The sequence below is a fragment of the Plectropomus leopardus genome, chromosome 10 (assembly GCF_008729295.1).
Source record: "Plectropomus leopardus isolate mb chromosome 10, YSFRI_Pleo_2.0, whole genome shotgun sequence".
NCBI classification, from domain to species: domain Eukaryota; kingdom Metazoa; phylum Chordata; class Actinopteri; order Perciformes; family Serranidae; genus Plectropomus; species Plectropomus leopardus.
The window spans coordinates 31985271-32005382 of NC_056472.1; the positions used below are offsets into that span (position 1 = coordinate 31985271).

General features: G+C 37.9%; 1 protein-coding gene across 1 annotated transcript in view; it reads left to right on the forward strand.

Moving 5' to 3' along the window:
• The window catches only part of pikfyve (phosphoinositide kinase, FYVE finger containing), a 28395-nt gene that overhangs the window by 626 nt on the left and 7657 nt on the right, over positions 1 to 20112 (forward strand). The window contains exons 2-20 of the mRNA XM_042494056.1: positions 3195 to 3394; positions 6323 to 6490; positions 7577 to 7588; positions 8167 to 8276; positions 8379 to 8550; positions 9679 to 9886; positions 11249 to 11275; positions 11487 to 11576; positions 11673 to 11829; positions 12942 to 13099; positions 13773 to 13884; positions 14043 to 14190; positions 15352 to 15516; positions 16690 to 16749; positions 16840 to 16969; positions 18408 to 18588; positions 18955 to 19029; positions 19175 to 19282; positions 19361 to 19501. Coding sequence (XP_042349990.1) covers positions 3195 to 3394; positions 6323 to 6490; positions 7577 to 7588; positions 8167 to 8276; positions 8379 to 8550; positions 9679 to 9886; positions 11249 to 11275; positions 11487 to 11576; positions 11673 to 11829; positions 12942 to 13099; positions 13773 to 13884; positions 14043 to 14190; positions 15352 to 15516; positions 16690 to 16749; positions 16840 to 16969; positions 18408 to 18588; positions 18955 to 19029; positions 19175 to 19282; positions 19361 to 19501 — 2422 coding nt within the window. The remainder of the gene's footprint in view (positions 1 to 3194; positions 3395 to 6322; positions 6491 to 7576; positions 7589 to 8166; positions 8277 to 8378; positions 8551 to 9678; positions 9887 to 11248; positions 11276 to 11486; positions 11577 to 11672; positions 11830 to 12941; positions 13100 to 13772; positions 13885 to 14042; positions 14191 to 15351; positions 15517 to 16689; positions 16750 to 16839; positions 16970 to 18407; positions 18589 to 18954; positions 19030 to 19174; positions 19283 to 19360; positions 19502 to 20112) is intronic.

The window sequence follows — 20112 nt, forward strand, 5'->3', positions numbered from 1 at the left end:
TAATATGTCTCTGCCCTGAATTCCCTAATTTATTCGGCCTTCACTCTTTTCTGCCCTTTGTCGATATTATTGATTAAATTGTTTTAATAATTCTGGGGTTTACAGCCTCCGCTTTGCCTTGTTTGTCAAAGCACTTTGTAAAGTCTGTGTTTTTAAAGGTGCTATATAAATGTAGTTATTATTAATAATATTATTATTATTATCATTTATTATTATTGTTATAAATGCTGGTCTGGGCAACAAAATCAAATGTCACAATATGACGAAATACGTAGATATTGATACTGTGACAATATTTTAGGGATGACTGTTTGTACTTGGATAAAATGTCAACACGATGAGGTTTTTGATGATCATTAGTAATGTGGATTTAATGACTCAAGTGGGTGAACGCAAATATTAGAACAAGCAGAACAGTCTGATAAGTTTATAAAATGACATCACTTTACTGCAGCCTTTAAAATCAGGAAAGACAACATTTGTTTCATATCATGATATGACGAAAATGACGATATCCGAATATCAGGTGGTATGTGGTCTCATATCACGGTAACGGTATGTATTGTGTATGTTGCCCAGCCGTAGTTCTGAACCAACCATTGGAAATCTCAGCAAATTGTTTTGATTTCTTTCAAAAATACGAGGAGAAGGAAAACAGAAACGTAACAGTTTGCTGAAAAATTTGCAAAGAAATTACAGTTACAAGAAAATTACCTGAAAATAAGAAAAAAAAGCAGTTAAAAACAATAAAACAAGTCAGAAAATTACCTAAAAGTGCTGAAAAAGTATTTATTTTAGGGATGATAACACTTAATTTCTGATCATAAAGAATTTAATCAAACGTGAAATTTAATCGATTAATCGATAGGCTATGAAATGCTCTCATGCAATATGTTGCTGTGAGCTTTGACAGAGGATATAACATATTTGGTATTTTTTAAAATATGCAACGTTTTTTTATTTTTTATTTTTTATATAGCGATTAATCAATTGCTAATTTTACTGATTAATTGATTAAATAAAGTGCTTACAATTTGCAACCCCAATTTATTTTATATATTTAATTATATTATTTTCTGGGACATACGGGGTTCCTGCAGAGCCTTAAAAAGTTTTAAAAATGCATTAAATTTATTTATTTAAAAAAAGTAATTGAGTAATTGATTTGATTGATTGTTTGGTTTGTGACAATTTAACGTTTGATTTGTCCAAGAAATATTCCAAACTAGGTCTGGCTCAATATTAGCTCTTCACTACACAAAAATTAGAAAAAAAATCACAAAAAAAACTTCAAATAATTTAAAGAAAAGGCAGCTGGAACCGTCACATGTTTTTGCGTGAAAAATAGCTTAAAATAATTTTCTGTCAATTAACTAATTAACTCATCATTTCAGCTCCACTTGTATGTAGTGTTAGGAACAACAGTAGTTTAATTTACAACAAAACATATTTTATAAGCTCTTTTTACGTTTTGAGTGCAAAAATTTAAACTTGCAGAGTAACGAAAGCTGTAAAATAAATGCAGTGGCATAAAATGTGAAGTATTTCCTCCCTGAAATGTAGTGAAGAAGAATCAGAGTAGTATGGAAAGAAAATACTACTAGTTCTAATCTGCACAAGTACACAACACTACTGTAATCCCGTGAGGTGATATTAGATAGTTCAGATGTAGCATGTGACTATAGCAGCAGAAAGATTAAAAAAATGAATCTGTTTCCTGTTGACAGAAATCAGAAATGTCTTAATCACGGAAGCAAATGTCATAATGACAGTTCCCTTTTTACCGTTAAGAACCAGCGTTAAGCAGATGTCTTTAAAAACTAACCTGCCATGTTTCAGAAACATAAAATGTTTCAGAAACATCAAATGTTTCTGAAACATCAAATGTTTCTGAAACATAAAATGTTTCTGAAACATCAAATGTTTCTCAACAGCAGGTTGCACATGTTGACTTCCTTTTTATGAGTTGTGGTATTTTATCATGTGACGGTTGATTGGCTGCTGACACGATGACTATCACATGAGTTCCTGAGTGCGCGTATAAAGCTATAATACCTGTTATTCTGTCAGATTACCGGAGCTGTTCAGTGACTGAACTTTCTACTGCTGCATTTCTGGAGTGAATGTGCACTTATGTCTGGCTGATATTTAACTGGCTGTCAGCTCACAGGGACACTCGAGGGCCGAGCGCTTTGGTCAGACAGCGTTTTATTACAGTGCTGGTTTTTGATTAGGTGTCGACCAATATTACTTTTCCAGGGCCGATACCGATTATAACTAGTTAATGAGACCGATTACTGATATTTTGAACTAGTATGCATTTACAATAAAAACTAAAATCATTCTGTCAATATTCAGAATTTGAAATATAACAAACTCCAACACAAAATTTTGTTTAAATTCCTTTAACAAATGTTTAATCAAAACTCAAACTTTCAACATCATATACAGAAAGTTCCCAGCATTTTTTTTATTATTCATTTTTTGTTTCTAGTTGTCTGATTGCCGCTCAGGAAAATGACGAAAACGAAAGTCACTTTTCAAAATCAGGAAATGAGGTGCATGTTGCGAAAAACAGCTTCTGCAGTCAAGCAGGACGTCACTAAGTAGTTTTCAAGTGTTGGCAGTTAATAAGACCGATAACTGATATTTGTAACTGATATGCATTTACAATACTCAAATACTCAATACTCAAATATAAAACTTCATTTAAATTCCTTTAACAAATGTTTAATTAAAACTGAAATATTCAACATCATGTACAGCACGTTCCCTGCAACTTTTTTTGATAAAGTTAAACAAAAATTTAAATAAAAAAAAAATTAATAAAGGAAATAACTCAGTCTTATAAAATAAAAGTTCCTCCCATGCTGACGCTTTCTTTGCACTTTTCAATTACTTGATTTTATTGGCAAAAATAAAAAATTAAAGTTAAAATAAATGCAGATACAGATAATCGTCAGAATATCAAATATCGGCCCCAATAATCGGCCGCAACGATAGTTAGAGGAAAGAAATTTCATGATGAATTTGTGGAAAACGAGCAGATGAAAACACAGCAGCTGTTTCTGATTATCACTGCGACTGATTCGGTTTCAGATCTAAATGTCACAATCTGATAAAGAGTCTTCACACCGTTTTCGGAGAGTTGATCAGTAACACTTGCTGATGTTTTTTATTTTCTGCATCTTTAGCCGGAGCAGCAGTGACATGGCTGCTGATGACAAGTCCTCGTCTTCATCCTCAACGGACTGGAGCGTCGAGCCGCCTGTCACCTCGCCCACCAGCCCCTCCCACCTGACCCACTTCAAACCTCTGACGCCGGAGCAGGATGAGCCCCCCCTCCGCTCCGCTTACAGCTCATTTGTCAACCTGTTTCGCTTCAACAACAAAGGTCAGGAGCGCCCCTTAATTCACCCAGTAAGGTGTGAAAATAAGCTGGTTCTAAAATAGTCCTTTTGCTCTGTTTTCTCCGGTCATTTCGCACCAATTTCAAAAGTATTTGTGCCGCATAAACATCTTTAAATATACACATGGGCGTGGGAAAATTGCTATCTTCAAAAATGTGAGCCTATCCTTTAATCACACAAAACATTTGGAGGTTCACTATTAGCTGACTCTTTGCTTAAGGACGGGCATTTTGCTTAAACATACTGGAACTGAAGTCACTATTTTACTACACACACAAGAATTCAAAGTTTCTTAAAAGTTTAACACAAACCTGACCTGAGGTAGGTAAAATAAAAAATAACAGAACTGAGGCAAAATACTATAAAATACATACTCGTCTTATTTTCATTTATGTTTTTAATTTAAAAAATCCTGCAGAAGAGTGAGTCTGTACTAGTTATGTATGTGCACTAATTATTCATGCTGTATTTATCAATATTTTCTTTATTTGTGTATATTTGCTCACAATTTGTTCAAACGGACACCGCTCAATAAAGTACTTTAAACCAAAAAAGACACATACCAAAAACAACAAAAAAACACCTTTTGTAAAAACACCTTAATGTCGGATGCTTGGAACTTAATAAAAAGTGACTCTTTGCTTAAGGACGGGCATTTTGCTTAAACATACTGGAGCTGAAGTCACTATTTTACTACACACACAAGTCACGTCAGTTCAAGTTTCACACATAAACTTCACACAAAGAAAATACTTTTATACTTTATACTTTACTTTATTTACTTTCTACTTTATTTTATACTTTTATAGATTTTATTCATTTAAAGTTTTCTTCCATTTATTTAAAGTTTAATGCAAACCTGCCCTGAGGTGTGAACATTTAGGGGTCATATTTTGCTTTGTTGTCATGCTTTAATTTGTTGGAAAAAGAACAGAAAAGTGGCAAAATACAATAAAAAAACACATACTTGACTTTGCTATTTATTTATGTGCTTATTTATTACATCCTTGAGAAGAGCAGCGTATATTATTTAAATGCACTAATTATATTCATGCTGCATTTGTATATTTCTCTAAAATTTCAATGTTTGTGTTTATTTGCTAACAATTTGTGCAAACTGACCCCTCTCAATAAAATGCTTTAAACTAAAAAAACATACAATAACTAAAAAAGCAAAAAGACCTTTTGACCTTCATTTCTGATGCTTGAAAGTTTATGAAAAGTGACCCTGACTGGCGTGTTTTTAACTGATATTTGTTACTAAGTCAAAGTGCAGACTTAAGTGCTGTTTGTTCATCTTGTTATGAGACACTGATTCACAAACTGTTCACAAAGTTCAAATTTGATATCAAACACATCAAACATCACCGTGTGTTAAACGTGTTTACAGCACTGCAGAAGTCTGGGTGATTAAGCCGAGTCTCGTGAGGTCATGTGATTGAAATCGCCTGCCAGGGAACGATGAACACATGACTGCAGCAGCTCGAGCTGCACGCTGACATTTCTCACAGATGAGATTAGAAGAAGAGCGCTGCACTTTATTCTAACTTTATTAGAATAAATAGAAAAAAATAACATTATATTACATTTTTCTGCACAGTATGACATGTCTTTATCTGATTTCGTGATTTGGATTGCAGCTAACATTGAGTTGTTTTTCTTTTATTTATTTTAGAATTAAAATATTTTTTAAAAAAGCCACAAAAAAAACTTCCATTACATACCAAACGGTTATTAATTTTGTATATTTATTATCTTATAAAGCAGAAAGATGGAAACGTTTCTCCCCATATGAAAAGTCACAACAAGCACGCATTTAGTGTTATTTTATTTCAACAGACATAAATGTTTGAGACTTAAAAAAGAGTAGACTGCTTGTTAATCGCAAAGACATTTTTCTGCACCTCACTCAGTGCATGATGTTTGAAAAAGTCAAATTATTGTGTTAATCCGACTAAAACTGGACTTTTAAAATACGTGTTAATGTTTTGGTCCGACTGGAAACGGACTTGATCAAATTTCTTGAAGTCAGACTAACACAGATAATGTGATTGGAAGTTGAGCTTCTCCGTCATGTAAACACCTCAGTCGGACTTTAACCGGATTTGGTGATCTGCGCGTGCTCCTAGTCGCCGCGTCAGCCTCCCTCTGTGGTTAGGGACTGTTCGTTATTTATGAGGGGGGAAGGGGCGGTGCAAAGTGGGTCAGGCATTTAAAAAAATGGAAGCACTGAGGAGGGGCTTGTGTATTTAATTTTGGCTTAGGTGAGGGACATACAACTTGAAAATTTAGTATTTTATATTTATTTTAACCCCCCAAAAATTCCCCCCTGCTCAAGGATTTTGGATGGAGTCCAGAGCTGTTTTTTTCTTTTATTTTTTAAAAAAATGCAGCTTTGCCTTTTCTCCTACTTTATCCCATTTCATTTTGCTCCTGTGCTGCTCTCACCGTGACTTCAACTCATCCCCCGCAGAATGCATCAGTTTGCTGTGCACACACACTATTTCTACATCTATATCTAAAAAACAACCATCTGCTGCAAGCTTAACAACAGAGTTTACAAAGTGCATGCAAGAAAAAAGTTAGTGAGTGATACAGCGGAAACGGCTCATTCGGCTTTGAGGGAACAAACGGCTAAGTGAGCAAAGAACGCCAATTCTCAGCGTCTCCCAACTCAGCTCACGCTCTGTTACGTTACTGCAGCTGGATCAAGAGAAGTATCACAGGAGTACTCAGCTGCCACAAAAAACAGATAAATGAAGTGAAATACAATGAGTGAGTGGTACATTTACGATAATTTGCTGAGTTCTTCTGTCTTGCCTGCAGTTTCTTCTTTACTTAATCTTACGTGTGTGTGTGTGTGTGTGTGTGTGTGTGTGTGTTTGTGTGTGTGTGTGTGTGTGTGTGTTTAGAGGAGGGACGTCCTCCCTCAGCAGTTTCAGAGAAGCCAGATGTGCCATCCCCTTCCCCTCAATCAGAGAGGAGGAGCTGGTCTTCCAGTCCGACCCACTCCCTGTACGGTCCGAGGACCCACCGGAAACAGCATCCAGACCACCTCCGACGCACCTCCTCTGCCTCTGGTAGGACACACACACACACACACACACACGGTACAGATGTTTGATCAGATAGAAAAGTCGTCTCCAGTGAGAAAAAGCGTTTGTGAAGCATCTGGTTTTTTTTGTTTTTCAACATATTTTCCAGCTGCTGGGGTAGGTGTTCTCCAAAATTCTGTAAAAACTGTGATTAGTTATCAGTCTTTCAAAATGTTTTAAACTCCTAAGTGAACTTTAATGTATCTCTTAATATCTTTATTGATGTATGTTTCTGTTTGTGTTTAGTCGCAGATCATACAAGACGATAAATCTTTCAGGACTTTTTTATTTTATTCCATCAGTTATTAAAAATGTTATGCTATGATTTACTCTGTTATGCGTCACACATTTTGTTGATTGCATTATCTGTAATTTAAAAATCTTTGTCGGTTGAAATCTTCTGTCTTGTAGAGGGTAAACTAATCAGAGGCCGCTGATAACAGCGTGGACCGTGTCCCCCACCGCGCTCTCAAAACTCATGAATCATTGATTTATACTCCTGAACTTAAAATTTTTATCTTGACTGTTATTTTCCACAAATAAATGCTCTAAATGATAACATTGTACTTGTATGTGGGGAAAATGTTGTCAGTAGCTTATAGAATAAAACAGAAATGCACTTACAAACACACCTATAAAAGGTTAACCAGAGAAACTGATAATTTTGCAGAAGTCTCTGTTTATTTGAGTCGTAGAGCTGCTTTAAAGGACAAAAGTAAGGGGTGAAATGTTCGACTTACTTGTCAACATCACAAACAAATAAATCTATTCAGCTGTCAGTGAACCAGAACGAAAAACTTAGATTTGTGAAGTGGTGGAAGGTAAAGTTTTCCAGCATCCTCCCAAACTGCTCTTAAAAGTCTGCGTTGGACTCTGACACACGAATTAACAGGTGGGAAACTTCTGTTTGCATTTTATATTTCACTTTTCAGAGGACTGCAGGAAAAAGGAGCAGACTTATGGGACTAAAAACTAAATATGATGTTTGGGGTTTGAAGTTATTTTTGTCATCAGAACGTTGAATGAATGTGCAGGCTGTAACATCCGTTCTCATGTCTTTTCTGATTCCAGTGGATTGGCCAGGTGAGGGGTTTTCTGCACTGTGTGGTTTCACTAAAGCTGCTTTTAGCTTGACTTTAACAACTCGGTCTGAAGCAACGACCTGACACAAACTGTGTGTGTGTCTGAGTGCATGCGAGTGTTTTTGATATTTGCATTTTTACAATGAAGCGCTTTCTATGAGTCTTTTCTTTTGCCCTAATGTTTCCACTCAGGTACTAATAATAATAATATAATAATAATAATAATTGGAATAATGTTTGTCATCATGAATGACTTTGACGCTAACATTTTTATTCAACATGTTTTTGTTTGGCGGTTCTTTTTATCGATCGCATCGTGTGTTATTTTATGCACAACTTTGGAGAAAGTTGTTGACGAGGTGTTGAAGTGCATTGTCAAATGTTTGTCGCTTAGCTGTCATCGTTAAATGCATCGTGATGAAGAGCAATTGAATTATTAGAACCTTAAATTTAATACGTTAAAAAAAGGCATATTTGACAATGCAGCAGGGTGGATTTTAAAGAATACATGAACCTCTCTCTGTTTTTGTGTTTATTTGTGCTCTGTGTGTGTTTTTCTGTCTACGTGCGTGATTTCAGACGGCAGCAGGAAATCAGACACCCCTCTCAGTAATCATGACCCTCGCACCGCCGTGCAACTCCGCACTGCACTGAAGAGGCTGAAGGAAATCATGGAAGGAAAAAGCCAGGTGAGAACACTTTAAAGCTGCCGTCAGCTGAACCCATGCAGTTTTTTCTTTGTTGATAAATGCCGTGTGCTGTGATCGATTATTTTTGTTGTCCCTCTTCAGGACAGCGATCTGAAGCAGTACTGGATGCCAGACAGCCAGTGTAAAGAGTGTTACGACTGCAATGAGAAGTTCACAACCTTCCGCCGCCGCCACCACTGCAGACTGTGCGGTCAGATCTTCTGCAGCCGCTGCTGCAACCAGGAAATCCCCGGAAAGTTCATGGGCTACACGGGTAAGCTAGTTGTCATATTGTCCCAAATAAAAGCTGGATCTCAAATAATGGCCGGGGAAGGTGAATTAACCCTCCGGGACGTATTTACAAAGCTTCACAGTACAAAGAGTTGCTCCCTGTAAGAAAATTATTTGAAAAATTGAATTGTGCAAAGCTCAGTGGCTCAGTGGATAGAGTGGTTGCCCCATGTACAGAGATTGTGTCCTCACTGCAGCGGCTGTGGGTTCGATTCCTGCCTTGGCCCTTTGCTGCATGTCGCCCCGTCTTACACTTAAACTGTCCCATCCATTAAAGGCAAAAAAGCCCCAAAAATGATCTTTAAAAGAAAATTAGAAGTGTCTTTTGAATGGGTTTTTTGTAAAATGCTTTAAATAAGGTCTGTGGTTACCACAGGCTAAAGATGTTTTGTTCTGCAACATAAAATACATCCTTATAAACCCAATTTTACCTAAATTTGAACTTTTAAGCATCTTAAAAAGGGCAGTTGCTTACAAGTGGCTAAATGGGACTACAGTGTTTGTCGGGGATGTTAGACGTCATCACACTGGACACACACTTTTTTCGTTCGTCTTTGAAAAAGGATGTGAAACCAGCGATTGACCAGCCATGATCATTAGCTGGATCAGGTCGCTAACAGGAGAGAGATTTGTAGAAAATTAAGCAGACTAAATCAAAATCAGAAGTTGAACGATTCAGGATGGTGACGTTTAAGTCGTGTGACCATGATGTAGGTGGTTTATAACTGAACAATAGCTTTTTGCTTCTGGCAATTTCATTTACGCTTCAAAACACACAAAAGTGGCATCCATCTGTGAGGATTATCATGTTGAGGAAAACATGTAAGTATCATAAAATTGTGTTCATCACAGATCTTATTTTAAGCCCATTCAAAAGTCCCATAAGGTTTTTGACGAGGGAATCTGTACAAAAATTCGTCATCAATCCACCACTCTATATAAACCTTCTTCAAAAAGTTCTGTTGAGGTAATGAAAGCCCTGACCGCTGTTAACAGAAGTTACGAATTCATCTTAACATGGTCAGATTCATTACTTTGTGCAATGAAAACACTAAAAACACTCTCCAGCTCTGTCTTTGTCATCTCTTGTATTTCTTCTCTCTGTACCCAGGAGACCTGCGGGCGTGCACGTACTGCCGTAAGATCGCGCTAAGCTACGCTCACTCGGCAGACTCCGGCTCCATCGGAGAGGACCTGAGCGCCTTGTCGGACTCTCCCTGCTCTGTGTGTGTGCTGGAGCCCAGCGAGCCTCGGACTCCTGTGGGTGGACGTAAGGCCAGCAGGAACATCTTCCTAGAGGAAGACCTGACCTGGCAGAGGTGAATACACACACACACACACACACACACACACACACACACACACACTATATAAATTCTGATTTGAACAGATTATCCATCGTGAAATAATCAATTGGCTTTGTGCTGTAAATCAAGCTTTCATTTTCCTGGTAGTTTACACAGTTGCAGTAAAGGTTTTGATTGAGTACCTGATCCGATACTATAAGATGGAGCTAGAAACACTGCAGTCCATTAACTGGTCAAGAGAGTCGTCACTCTTGCTTTTATAGGACTCAATACAGGAACCTGCCATTTTTAAATATCCCATCGATTGTAAAAAAGACAACACTCCAGCCTGTAAATTTTTGTTCAGAAAATGTCAAGCAACCGCAATCAGTGGACAATTAGAGAAGTACAGACGTTACTCGGTGAAGAGGAAATACAGCAAGAGTGAAATGACGCAGTGACGCAGCTATAACATCTGCTAACAACTCCACCTACATAATAATAATAGTACTGACTGAGGTTGAAATGCTTAACAGAACATTGGTTCAGATTAATTTCCGTACAAACAGTTTTAAGGGCACTTAACCCGAAGTCTGATGGAAATGTGGTTTTTAATATTTGCTAAGTTTTAGTGTGACTCTGAATTAGACCTGATATATCTGAATTTATTATTAGATTACCAATTTAATTTTGCCCAAAGTGAATCAAAGAGAAGGCCGCGTGATGCCTTCAGTGTCGGCTCTGATTTAATTTATCCACCCATCATGCCTACAACCAAAAATTCTGACTTTGTATTTTACATCTTGTATGCTTTTGTTCAGATTTGTTTGTCGTGTTTTGATTTTGCTCATGATGAAAACACACTGCCCTAGCTTTTTCCCTCTCCTCCATCTGTGCTTGCTCTTTTTCTGTCTCGATTTTCTGCGGTTTAAAACGAGTGTGTGTGTGTGTGTTTGTGTGTGTATGTGTGTATGTGTGTGTGTGTGTGTGTGTATGTCCTGTACCCTGTGCATAGTCAAGACTCATGAATCAGATTCACATCATGGTGAAGAAAACACAAGACTTGGCTTGCAGCATGTGATGTGACACGCAGTGTGGAAAACTGTCTCTAATTAATGAATAACTTCAAAGATGAAAATAGGGAACATCAATTAAGCGTGACTGATTGGACACGAGGACTGCTCTAATATTCCACTTTAAGTTATGTTTTAACTAATTCTTGACCTTTTATTAACCATGCACACGACAGGCTAATATTTAAATTTGTTTAAAGGATGCATGTGTTTTATAACCCGGGGCTTGTTTTGCTGCTGCTGTTGTTGTGATTCGGTGTGCTTTCCTGCTTATTTTCTCTGCCTCAAAGACAATCTGTTTCCTCTCTCTCTCCTGGCATAGAAAAACTCCTATTGGGATGAGAAAGAAGTGAGTCTCGCTGTTTGTTTTATTCATTTTCCACATCCGTCTGACCTTCAGCTGTCTGTCAGTAAAAGCTTTCTAGCTCTGTTAAAAAATAGTCTTCTGCATGCTCAAATTCACGGATCATAAATTAGTCTGGCTAACATAGAGGAAGTGTAACGATGACCGCAGGCAGACTATAAATCACAGTTTTTCTGTGTGTGTGTGTGTTCATCAGTATGATTCATCAGGAGCAGCAGAACACCGGCTTGACTTCCAGACTGACGACGCTGCAGGAAGACGTCGGCAAATCACCTGCCAGGAAGAGGTCACTCACTTTGCTTCGCTCGTGCAGTAAAGCGTCTTCCAGCTGCAGAAAAGTCAAGCCAGCAGTGTGAACGGTCCCTGTGTGTCTCCTCCACAGGTCCGCCAGTGTGAGCAACCTGTCGCTTGACCGCTCTGGATCCTCCATGGTGCCTTCCTACGACAGCTCGGTCAGCCCGCCCACCAGCCGAGCCATGTCGGGCACCAAGAGCGGCACCAAGCTGGACCACAGCGAGGAGGAGAGGAAGATCCTACTGGTAACTGCTTGATTCTCTACTTTTTACTTAGTTTGTCTAGTTGATGTCAGGTAAAGTGAAATTATTATGTTAGTTTGAATAAATCTGGATTTTTAAAATGCGTGTAAATATATTAGTCAGACAGAAATCACTGAATCCAGTTTCTCCAAACTGGATGAAAACACCCAGATAATTTGATTGGAAGTCGAGCCATTCAGTCGTGCAAACAACTCAGCTGGACTTTAACTGGACTCAGCGCTCTGTACTCGCTCTTAGTCGCAGCGACGCCTCCCTCGGTGGCTATGGTTAGGGGCTGTTTGTTACTAATTAGGGGGAAAGGGGTGCTGCCAAACTGGTCAGGCATTTTAAGAAACTGTAAGCACTACAGAGGGACTTGTGTTTTTAATTTTTGCTTAGGTGAGGGACATACAACTTTAAAAGGTAGTGTTTTATATTGATTTTAAATATAAATAAAGTACAGTCCCACAACACTGACACAGAAGCTAAGTGATGTGGACGGAGCCACAGCCTGTTCTCCGTCCTGTCTGCAACGTCTAACACGATGCACGAACAAAACAAGTATGCATGCGGGCGCGCACACACACACACACAAAAGTCACACTGATTTGCTGCAGAGCCAGGTACACAGCTCTGCTCTGTTTACAAGGGGAAAGCCGTCTATAGCCTGTTTTTAGCAGGTTTAACCATATTTGAAAAACCTGTGTGCATGCTGTAATTGTGGTGGAAATGGGCATAAGACACTAGCTGGTGAACAAAGTGGAGCATTTAGCAGCTAAAGTGACAGATATTCTCCTTAGGAGTTGGTGGAGACCAAATATGGAGCTAAAAGAGAGAGAGAATATGAGAGTTTCTATTATTTATATTCACAAAGTGTATGCATCATGACTCTAAAAATGCTGTTATTTTCGTCACATTGTCAATTTTGTTTTAACAAATGTTTTCTACTGCCCCCAGTTGGCCAAAAGCATCACTTATTGCACATTTTATTCTTCTTTTGATCCAGTCTTAAAAGAAGAACAAATATTAACGTTACCATTATAAGTAAGTGATTATGTCATACTGACGGGCCATGCATCCTGCAGTCGTTATCTAACATTAACGATATCCTGCAGGACTCGTCGCAGCTGAAGGACCTGTGGAAGAAAATCTGCCACAACAACACAGGGATGGAGTTCCAGGACCACAGATACTGGCTCAGGACCTACCCTAACTGCATTGTGGGAAAAGAGCTAGTCAACTGGCTGCTGAGGAACGGCACCATCTCCACCAGGTAGAGTCTCACTGGACAAACATGCTCTTCTCTGTACCGCCTGAAAAGGTGGATGACACACCTCCACTTTCCCCCGCTATATCTGGGATACGGGCGTTGCCGTCTTGTGTTGGTGATGTCAGATATCTAATTACAAGCAGCTCCATTGAATGCAAGCGCATGGATTGGCTGTCACGGCTGTCAATCATGGCAGAAAAGCCCCCTTTTGTATAATTTAATAACTCATTCAAACCAAACTTAGAAAAACAAACACTCATCAGGGTGATGAGATCTACCTTCAGTGACAGGAAAAATTTATTTGGCGTGTACTTTGATTTTTTTTTTTTTTTTTTTTGCCCCCTTCACTAACATGGAGGGGCGGGCTTTATGACCTATACTGCAGTCAGACACCAGGGGGCGATCAAGACAGAAAAGTTCAACTTTGGAGAGCTGCCATGTTGTCCATCTTTATATACAGTCTATGGTTTTCAGGGAAAAAACAATAAATATTACGTTTTTTAAAAAAAGTCTATGGGGACATGAACTGAACCACAACTAACTTGCAACAATGGATCATTTTTTACTCTTGATTTGGACCAAATGAACCGACTACAAGTGTGAAAGCAACCTAAGTCAAAGCTGCTCTTGATCTTGTGTTTTTCTGCCCTCCCTCCCTGATGTTTTCGTGCTGCAGGGCCCAGGCTATCGCCATCGGACAGGCATTAGTGGACGGTCGCTGGCTGGACTGTGTCACGCACCACGACCAGCTGTTCAGGGACGAGTACGCTCTCTACCGCCCCCTCCAGGTAACCGCCCACTTCACACTGGAAAAACTACCATTTAACGCACTCCAGATCTCCACAGCGTACTTGAAGAAATCATGTGTTGACATTGACTGACTCTGATAACAGCAGAGGACATATCACCAGCTGCTTCTGATGACGTCTCTCTGTCTGGTCTCCAGAGTACAGAGTTCTCAGAAACACCGTCTCCAGACAGCGACAGTGTGAACTCTGTGGAGGGACACTCGGAGCCGTCATGGTTCAAGGACATCAAGTTTGACGACAGCGACACCGAGCAGCTCGCAGATGAGAACGAGTACACCATGCTCAGTATGTATCTCATGTCTCATTAATACAACCTTTAATTTTATTTAAACCTGCAGCCTGGTCGGCTTGGATCTTTGTAAATGGGTTAGTTTGATTCCCAATGGTAGAATGTAATTAATTACATTTATTCAAGTACAAATGTGAGGTACTTTTACTTTACTCGAGTACTTTTTTTTTTAGATGTCACTTTCTACTTTTACTCTGCAATATTCAAACATCAAAGGGAAATGTTTAACTTTATACTCCAATGCTTTATTGTCACAGCTTTACAAAATGAGATTTTGATATATTATATATTCACAGTCGAGGTCTTAACAGGTTCACAGTGACGGACCCGAATCTGAATGGATTTGCAAAATTTATTCTGAGATCTGATAGGACACGATAATTTTTAAAAATATATTTACCTGTTATTACAAAAAGATTAGAGAGGTTATGTGTTACGTCCATCCAGAGAAAATCTGACACACCATTAGAGGGCTCACCAGAATATTCTGTGCACTTTGCAACCATTTATTTCCTTTGTTGAAGATATTTTTTAATAATTATTTTTGATTTGTTTCCTTGTTGTTACTTTTATTTAACCATTTGTTGTTTGCTTTCTTTTTTTTTTACATTTAATTTATTTATAATATTTCTAATTAAAATAACAATTACTGTTATTATTATTATTATTGTTTCAGATATACCATGGTCAAACTATTTCTTTTTGGGGGGAGTTTGTGATATAATAGGAAAATAAAAAGACCTTAAAAAAAAAATATATATATATATTTACCTGAGGTTTGGAAAACCTGACCTGGTGATTTGGTTGATTTGCTGCTTTGTTATAAATTAAAATTAAACTACCCAACAGTTTATAAGCACAGTTAAAACAATTTGTAAATTAATGGATCAGTGGATTGACAGAAAATTTACTTGAAAGTATTTTAATAATTTGCATTTTTAATACAAATATGTAAAAACATTTCATGTCTCCCACTTCTCAAATGCAAAGTTGTTTTTTTTTTGTTTGTTTGTTTTTTTACAATTTTTGTGAACCAAACAGTCTGTTAGTGGATAAAATAATCAGCAGAGTAATCCATAATGAAAATAATACTAGAAATGAAATCTTCTGTGAATTAAAATCCCAGCTGCAGCTCACTGACGCGTCTCTCTGTCCAGACTCTGCCAGTCCGAGCAAGAGGACGTCTGTCAGCAGTTTCCAGTCGGTGGTGGACAGCGACTCAGCTGCTTCCATCAACCTCAACATGGAGTCAAACAACGTCAACTTCCACATCAAGAAACAGTCCAAGTATCCACACGTGCCTACAGCCGCCGAGCAGAAAGGTAAATACCACCACACACGGAAAATATTTACAATAAAACACATATGAGAAAGTCTGCATGTCATGTTTATTAAAGAGTTTTTGAAAAGAAATTGAAAAATACATTTCTCGTATGTAAGACTTTTCTATGTTTCTTTTTTCTATTTTTAATTTTTTTGACATTTCTAGGATTTTAGGACATTTTTCGGATTTTAGGATGTTTCTTGTATCCTAGGGCTTTTCTTGTTTTTTAGTATGTTTCTTGGATTTTAGGAGTTATCTATGATTTTGGTAACGTTCTGGGATTTTAGGACATTTGTAGGTTTTTGGGACATTTCTTGTTTACTAGGACTTTTCTTGTTTTTTAGGGCGTTTCTAGGATTTTAACATGTTTCGAGGATTTTAGGACATTTCTAGGATTTTTTGAATATTTCTCTTATCCTAGGGCTTTTCTTGTTTTTTAGGACATTTATAGGATTTAAGGATATTTCTTCATTCTAGGGCTGTTCTTGGTGTTTAGGACATATCTAGGATTTTAGAGCATTTTTAAGATTTTAGCATGTTTCTGGTATTTTATAAGGACCTCTGTCTGGGGGATGTGGGGGATCCTTAACTTGATGCTGTTTAATGCATTTTGGCACCTCATGTGTACTAAAAGTACAAAAACAATTCCCAGTGTGAATGGCTTTATTTTTATTGTGAATTAGAAAATGTTTGGGCGGCTGCCCGGCACCCTATCTGGGAGCGGATTTGGTGCATAGACCGTAGGTTGACTGTCTGTGAGAGAAATTCCTTCCAAAAATAAGAGAATCGCTAGTTCTCTGAAGAAATACAAACGCGGTGTGATGAATCAAAAACCTTCACTGCATGAGCTCATGGAGAGAAGACACAGTAGTTCTCTGCCGACAGTGCGGCTCGGACTGACTTAAATTCATGGTCATCTTCCACAACCACCACAAGGAGCAAGACATCAAAAATCACTTCACATGAACAATAAAACAATGAAACAATAAACTGATAGAAAAGAAAACATCCCTTCAGAGGCAACCAGGAAAGCAAATGGTGATAAACAACCAGGTGGAAAGACATCCAAAGGACAATCACCACACCTTGAAATCTTAGAGACAGTTTGTCTCACAGCTGCTCCTGTGTTATAAGTCCTGTGTGTAACGACCTCTTTTTCCTCTTTTAGCAGAGTTTCTTGTGTCTGAAGATGGAGGACAGAACATCGTCATAAGTGATGCCTTTATCAAAGGTAAGAACTCCACGTTTATTGATTAAACCAGACAACATACTGAGCTTCACTCGTTCAGTAAACCTGCGTCCTCTTCCCGACTTCCTGCAGAGTCTCTGTTTAACCGTCGCGTGGAGGAGAAAGCCAAAGAGATGCTGTTCACTCCTCTGGGTTGGCACCACAGCTCTCTGGATCAGCTGCGAGAGGAGAACGGAGAGAAGAAGGCCATGGAGAGGCTGCTGTGAGTGGAAAACATAACTCTGCTTCTCGCCGCTGTTATCAACATATTATTCCATTGATCAGTCTTTATTTGTGCAGCACCGGTCGCACAGGTTAGTGCAGTCCAAAGTGCTTCACAGAGGCTGATAATAAGACAGTAAAAAAAACAAAAAATAACAATTTATAAACAACATCTCTTTTAACAATTTAGCAAGTGAGACCAGTGCTTGTGAGACAGTACAGGTTATGAAATTATAATAAAATATATGTAAAAGTTGTAATAAAAATAACTTTCATAGTAAAATAGTGGAAAAAAATTCTAATACTAAACTTTATTTATAGAGCACTTTTCATACAAGGCAGCTCAAAGTACTTCACAATAAAAAATGCAACACAAAAGCAAAAAGACAAGATTAGATAATCAAGACAGTCAGAGATAAAAAAAAAATACAAAAGTGAAATACAGAGACCAGAGAGAATAATAAAAATGAGAGAATCGATATAAAATAACGCCAGACTAAATAAATAGGTTTTCAGCTGTATCAAAAAGTCAAAATTTGAATAAAATGACGATGAGATCAATTTGAATGCTATATTAATTGATGATTTTTTTCCTACTTAAATTTTTAGTTCAAAGAAAATCTAAAATAGTAAAAAAAATGCAATTACAAACTCCCACTGGACAAAATGACCTCTGCAAATTGCTTGTTTTTTGCAGTGAAAAGTGAAAATTTAAACTTCCATAAAACAGAAGAACCAGCTGCTTGATCCATCAAACATTAGCATTAATAAATGATTAATTGAATATTAAAACTGTTGGACTGGTTAGTCGACTCATCGCTTCAGGGCGTCATCTACATTCAGAGAAACACACCTACCGACGTTTAAAGAAACAAGATGAAGCCAACTGTGAAAACCTCCAGTGCTCAAGTTGGAATATAATATTCATAACTATGTTTTCATTAGTTTATAATCACCTAAAATTTTTTAGGGTGCGTATTCAGGGTTGGAAAGCCTGTAAAACTTGGGGACAGACTCCTTTCCCATCAGCAGAAGATCAGAGCTGTGAACACATCTCTGCAGTCGTATGCCTTTCTGTTTTTTTCTTGTGTGTTGAATCAGTCGACATCACAAAAGTGCCGTCAAAAGTAACTCATAGATTCAGAATATTTTAACAAAATGCATCAATTTATTGTAAAAAATCATTTTCCCATATAAAAATTTCCCAATGTAAAAAGTGCACTTGTCAATTTATTAGACTTCTGAAAATAAAAGTAATTTCATACAAAAACATATAGAAATAAAAAATAGATATATACAAATAAAAATGAATATAGAAATAATCTGTGTAAAATATGTGGTTAAAAAATTGTCAGTGTTATATAATGAAAACAATAATGTTTCAAGATTTTCAAATGTTTTTTTTTTTTTTTTAAACCTCTCTGCCTCTGTTTGTTCAGCTCGGCCAACCACAGCCACATGATGGCGCTGCTGCAGCAGCTGCTCTACAGCGAGTCTCTGTCTCTGTCCTGGAGGGACATCATCGTCCCCGTGGTTCGACAGGTGGTCCAGACGGTTCGGCCTGACGTTCGCAACTGCGACGACGACATGGACATCCGTCAGCTGATCCACATCAAGAAGGTTTGACACAGCGTCTCACCACATCAGTCAAACTTGTTTCATTTGTTTGCTTCATACTTTATTCACAGAGTTGACAAAAAATGTAAATACAAACATGATTTTAAATAAAATTACACCTTTATAAGCTATTCAAAGCTTGTCAGTAGGGTCCCACAAAATAAATTTAATCCTGCAATTTCTCTCTAATCTAAAACTTCAGAAGCATTCAAAATTACTCTAAGATCCCGAAAGTATTACAGTATTACAGTACATGAAGACAAAAGCTTTACTCGTATGTCACTCTTTGGAGATTATGCACATTTATTTAGTTGAACTTAGGTGCTTCGGTATTTTTAAAGGTGTAAATTCATCTCTCTTGTGCTTCAGATTTCTGGAGGCAGGAAGTTTGACTCGACGGTGGTGAACGGCTTCGTATGCACCAAGAACATCGCACACAAGAAGGTCAAGTTTTTCTCCTTCACCCTCTTTGCTTCTTTGAAATCAGCAGTAATGTCCAGAAAATAATAATAAGTACATTGAAAATTAAAATACCTCCAGCACAGCTTATGTTGGAAGTATTAATATTAACTGGAACCTGACTCCACAGATGAACCCGTACATCAAGAACCCCAAAATCCTGCTGCTGAAGTGCTCCATAGAATATCTGTACAGAGAAGAGACCAAGTTCTCCTGCATCGACCCCATCGTGCTGCAGGTCAGTAAGTCACTCCGATCACAGTTAACCCCTTTTGAACCTGCAGCTGTATTAATAATTTCGTTGGCTCTTCTTCAGGAACGAGAGTTTTTAAAGAACTACGTGCAGCGCATAGTCGACGTGCGTCCAACCCTGGTGCTGGTGGAGAAGACGGTGTCTCGTATTGCTCAGGACATGCTGCTGGAGCACGGCATCACGCTCGTCATCAATGTCAAAGCGGTCAGTAAAGTACTTGGATTTTTTCAAAGATTATTTTTTGGGGCATTTTCCCTTCATTGGTAGGACAGTCTGAGATTGACAGGAAAAGTGGGAGAGAGAAGGGGGAATGACATCCAGCAAAGGGCCACAGGCCGGACTCGAACCCGGGCCGCTGCAGAAGCCTCAGCCATATGGGGCGCACACTCTACCAGCTGAGCCAGAGGTCACCCCAGTAAAGTGTTTATGCTATATAACTCATGCATGCATCAGTCCATTCTAGCCAAAAAATAAAAATAATGCAAATATATATACAAAGGAAGGCACTTGTCATAGAATAGAATAGAATAGAATAAAATAACAATAATAATAATAATAAAGATATGTACAGTACAAACAAACAAAGATTAAAAAGAGCAAAAAAAAAAAAGAAAAAATGTGCAAATAAGTGTGCAAAAAGTAAGAGTTTGGACGTGCATAATAATGTCTTAATGTTAATGTTTTAATATTAATGTGTTAACGCGGCCCTTTGCTGCGCGTCATACCCATTCTGTCCCCCCCAAACTATAGAGGATCATAACGTATCAGGTATGGAGTTAATCTGCAGATCCTCCAATTTAAAATTACACCACCCT